Consider the following 4,811-nt stretch of genomic DNA (forward strand, 5'->3'; position numbering starts at 1 on the left):
ACGCGGATGCCGGAATCCAACCAGGCTCAAACCACTCCACGTGTAGGCGTCCGGAACCCGCCACGCCCGCGGGAGGGTGGGGATTTCCTGCGCGCCCCGGTGCATCTTGGGACTTGTAGGCCTTCTCCTGCTGCGCGGGGTGGGGGGAGGAGGAGGAGGTGGTGGTCCGGCGAGCGGTGCATGGTGGGACTTGTAGTCCCCCGCCCCACGGCGGCGCAGTACTACAGCTCCCGGCGGCCCCCGCGGCGCGGGGCAAGATGGCGGCGCGGCCGAGTGGTGGCGAGAATCGGCTGGTGTCGCTGCCCTTGTCCCGCATCCGCGTCATCATGAAGAGCTCCCCCGAGGTGTCCAGCATCAACCAGGACGCCCTCTTCCTCACCGCCCGCGCCACGGTACCGCCCTCGGCCCGGCCGGTGCATGGTGGGGGGAGTGCATGGGGGAGGCGGCCATAAGGGAGGGGAGTGGGGGGGAGGCAGGTGTCCAGTGCGGCGTGAAGCGGGGCCGGCAGCAGCCGGGCGGGCTCTTGACGTCTCGTCCTGTCGTTTGCAGGAGCTGTTTGTCCAGTATTTGGCCTCCTACTCATACAAGCACGGGCGAGGCAAGGAGAAGAGAGCCCTGACCTACAGCGACCTGTCGCACACGGCGGAAGAGTGTGAAACCTTTCAGTTCCTCGCAGGTGCGTGTTGCTGCGGCTGTGCGTCTGCTCCCGCAGGGCGGGGGGGCAAAGCCGAGGGCTGGAGCAGGGGCGGGATGTCACTCTGCTGCCCCGTGGTGTCGGCAGACGTTGCGTGAAGGGGGCTGTCTGCGCCACAGTACAAAGTCGCGGGATGCGCTGGGCCGGTGTCTGGGGACAGTCCGCGCCGTTGAGCACCTTGATCTCTTGTCACGGTGTTCGCCAGCGGCACGGTGCGTTGCTGCTGTCCGAATGAGGAGGCTGAGCTACATCGTCTACTTTACCCACCAGGCCGCACACCTATAAATCCGCGTAGAAAAGAGCAAGGCAGCAGTGGGGGAGGCTTTTAGGAAATGTATCAGCTCAGAGCTGTGAATGGATGAGTGTTCAATGCACAAACGCATCTGAGGTGGGAACAGGAGCACAAACATTCACAGGTTGCTCTCAGACTTGGGCACTTCAGGGTTAGCCTTGCTTGTTCAAAAGAATTTGCTAGGATGTTGGTCTCATTCTAGACACTTTCTTAGCAGTATTTCCTTAGCAGGCAGTCCACTTTCCCATCTCTTGAGGTCATCAGCTTTAAGAGGAGTGTCAAACTTATCCCGGGCCGGATCTGGACTGCAGAGTCTCCTCCCAGGCCAAATCTGTGGGGCCAGCAGCAACTGCAGTAGGGTCGCATCCAAGCAGCAATGCAAGTCCAGGGCTGGGCGGTGGTGGTGGGCTCCATGCAGGCAGCAGCACAGACCTGGGGGGCTGCCATGTCCTTTGGGGTCCACGGACCTCAAATTGTGTGGCAGGCCGTGTGCCCCAACTTCCAGGAGTCTGCCAGGCTACCAGCAGGCTACATGAAATGGTTCCACAGGCTGCATGTTTGACACGCCTGCTCTATAATGGTGCCCTGGACAGATCCCTAAATGGAGTATAGAGGAATTGCTTGCAAGGGTATACCTAGAGCAGGTAAACCTCATGTCCAACGTTGTTGTACAGTGCAAGTAACTGCTGACCAGTGTGTGGCAGTGTCCACACCAACTGCAACCAGCTAAAAACAGCATAACAGATTTCAGAATTTAAACCTCTATAATTAAGAATCTCTCTCAAAAGAAGACAAATTCTAGCATTCGAGCCTTAATCGGATGAAAACTCTCTAATATTACGTTAGCCATTGTTCCTCTTCCAAGTATGATTATTATAGATTGAAATAACTCACTTTGTTCCCTAGACTAAAAAGTTACGTACTGTGAGCCGTGCAGGTAGTAATTAGTGACTTTAAATGCCACAGTAATAACTGTCCTAAATATAACTGTTCTAACTGACCACAAAATTAGCAATTCTGCCTTTCAGATATCTTGCCAAAGAAGATCCTAGCTAGCAAATACCTGAAAATGCTTGAAAAAGAGAAGAGAGATGGAGGGGTGAAGGAGGAGGAAGAAGAGGAAGATGAGAGTGAAGATGAAGATGCTGAATCTTAAGGGTTTATCACACTGGCTTCATATTTGGCCTTTCTCCTGTTGTATAAAAGATGTTATTTTTTTTGTGACTGAGAATCCAGCTGCTGGATTTATTTATATGTGAAGTCACCTGTTTTCTATCTTTGTTTTAAGAAGCTTTATCCAATGACACTCACAGCCTGAAGGACAGAATTACCCCCAGATACACACAAGAGAGGGGAAGAGTTCCTACAGATCTGGAGACAGAACTAGCTCATTCTTTTTAAAGTAACTTAGACAATCATTACCACATTTCTTGTGGGCAGCCCTCGTCATCCAGGCCAAAAGTCTCTCACATTCTCTCTAGGTGGTTAAATGGATCCCCTCTTACAGCTGCTGCTGTTGGTAATCAACTTGAAAAGGGTGTATATACTCTATCAGCAGTACTTGCCCTCTCCCAGCCAAGAAGCAGATAACTGGTTCAGACCTCTATCCCAGTTCTCCTGTATGGGTCTAGAACCTACCCATGGATCAAGCCTTTAAAAACCAGTGTGACTTCTGCAAAGCCGTCCAAATCACTTCCTTCATCTAGAAGAAAACTAGATGCAGGGCTAGACTAGTTCCAGTTAGTGGTGTGGGTCTGTGGCTGTAGTGGTGATGAAGAAGTACAAGTGTTAGCAGGTGGTGTAAATATGTGTATCTAGAACCTGTGTTTTCCTCAGCAAGGTCTCTACTTTTGCAGCATACTGTTTATGGTATTTAACCAACACGCATATTGTGTGAAGTTAAGAGGTGGTTGTATGGGAAGAAAATAAGTAGTCCTTTTACCATGTGAGTGGTAGAGTTGGAATATTTTTGTTACAATGAAATTGGAAACAGCCCTGTGTAGAAAATTTTGTACACAATTTTTTAAATAAATGTTTTATAAAACGTGGAATTTAATATAGAGTTGTCCTGACAGCCTTCTTATCTGTAGGCTTTCCAGTTTATCTTTTGTGCACAATTAACATAATTGGCCCAAACTTGCTGATGGGGAAACTTAATGAATGTGGATCCTGTTGGAGAAAAGAAGACTGGCCATGAGTACAAAGTAATGATCAAGTGGGAGGGGGGAGAAGGGACACTAGAAATTCACACTGATCTTCCAAACAGTTTACATTCTTTGTTGTGGGTCAGCTTCAGTATGTTTCAGGGGAAACTTGCCTGTATAAACACTGGCCATGCCCCTGTAAAGAAATGTTGCAGTCTCTCATCTGCCCTCTTTCTGGGTAAGAAGCTTACCAGACAAGTAGTAAATTAAGTTACCATATTTCATGGTGTATAGGTTGATGTGGCAGTTTTTCTGATCTAAAAAATTAGGTAGACTTAGACACCGGATCTATGAAATTCCTAACTTTTTGGATCCACAATATGGGGTTCAGTTATACTGCCCCCGGCAGGCTGGGCACCTGGGAGGTGAACATGTGCTGCAGCTCTGCTTGGAGGGGATAAGGCTGGGCTTGGCTGGCACAACTCCATCCCCTGCCAGTGGTGCTGCCTGGGCCTGGTACCACTTGCAGGAGATGGGGCTGCACCAACCAAGTGCCAAGCCTGGCCCTGTCTGCTGTGAGCATCGCTGCCAAGCACCAGGTCCAGCACCATTTGCAGAAGATGGGGCTGGGTGTGATGCTCAGCTCGTGCAGCCCCATCCCCTGCAAGTGGTGCTGCCTAGGCCACAAGAGCCAAGCAAAGCATGGAGCCCAGCCCCATCCCCTGTGAGTGTTGCTGGGCTCAGCAGTGCCACTCAGCAGACCAGGCCGGGCTCGGCACAAGTGGTGCAACCCCATCCCCTGTGAGTGGCACTGAGCTTGGCAGTGCTGCTTGCAGGGGAGGGGGCCACACCAGCCAAGCACCAAGTGCAGCACTGCTCGCAGGGGACAGGCTCAGTACTTGGCCAGTGCAGCCGTATCCCCTGCGAGTGATGCTATCTGGGCTGTGCCAGTTGAACACCAAGTCCAGCACTGCTCGCAAGGGATGGTGATACGGTGTATAAGTCAAGGTCGAATTTTAAGAGTTAAAAACTGGCCTTCAAGCTTGACTTATACACCATGAAGAATGCTGGAGTTGTTGCTGCCAGTTCATGGTTCATTCCAGGTTGGCAGAGGTGACTCCAGCAGGGAGCAAGCAGTGGCAACAGGTGTGGGTCTGGCACGGGGTACATGGCAGCAGGGCTAGTGGCCAAGGGGCTGGGACTGCAGTGGTGGTGATGATCGAAGCAGCCAGAGGGTGACTGGGGCAGTCAGCCTTTGCTTGCTCTTCTGTTACCCACCCCTCTGTCCACTGGTGCCCATGGGCCTTGGCTTCTGTGGCAGGCTGCAGCCCACAACTTACGGTGGCTGGTTTGGTAACCCAATGGGCTGGATACAGCAATGCAAGAGGCCAGATCCGGCCGGGGGGGGGACACCATATGTTTTGACATCCTTGTTTACCCAATAGTGCAGGACTCAACCTCTGTCATCCAGTGAAAACTTTGTTTTCAGTTAGAGGTGCAGGGTTACTGCACGGTACCTGGGGAAGAGTCAGATGCCTAAGCAAAGGATTTCCAAAAACCATGGGACTGAGCAGGATGCCTGCCTAAACTGGCCAGAAGTCGCTTTGTATAGCAGTCTTGAAGTAAGGAAATATAAGGATGCCCAGCTGAAATTACTAAGATCACCCAAGTCAAGCTATGG

At 51.6% G+C, this 4,811-nt stretch overlaps 1 protein-coding gene across 1 annotated transcript; it reads left to right on the forward strand.

Annotated features, from left to right (window-relative positions):
• Positions 1-227: 227 nt before the first annotated feature.
• On the forward strand, positions 228-3,042 carry CHRAC1 (chromatin accessibility complex 1). The gene is made up of 3 exons (XM_019528206.1): positions 228-392; positions 550-676; positions 2,015-3,042. Exons 1-3 carry the CDS (start codon positions 258-260, stop codon positions 2,140-2,142), a joined length of 390 nt encoding a protein of 129 aa, XP_019383751.1. The 5' UTR covers positions 228-257; the 3' UTR covers positions 2,143-3,042.
• The last annotated feature ends 1,769 nt before the right edge of the window (positions 3,043-4,811 follow it).

The sequence above is a fragment of the Gavialis gangeticus genome, unplaced genomic scaffold, assembly GCF_001723915.1.
Source record: "Gavialis gangeticus isolate Ggan-Ray unplaced genomic scaffold, GavGan_comp1, whole genome shotgun sequence".
In the NCBI taxonomy this organism is placed as follows: Eukaryota; Metazoa; Chordata; order Crocodylia; family Gavialidae; genus Gavialis; species Gavialis gangeticus.

Excerpts from the sequence above, each read along its gene's own strand:
- CHRAC1 (XM_019528206.1), top strand. The coding sequence starts at position 258 with ATGGCGGCGCGGCCGAGTGGTGGCGAGAATCGGCTGGTGTCGCTGCCC. Across the intron at positions 393-549 it reads TCCTCACCGCCCGCGCCACG|GAGCTGTTTGTCCAGTATTT; the intron begins GTACCGCCCTCG and ends TGTCGTTTGCAG. Across the intron at positions 677-2,014 it reads AACCTTTCAGTTCCTCGCAG|ATATCTTGCCAAAGAAGATC; the intron begins GTGCGTGTTGCT and ends TCTGCCTTTCAG.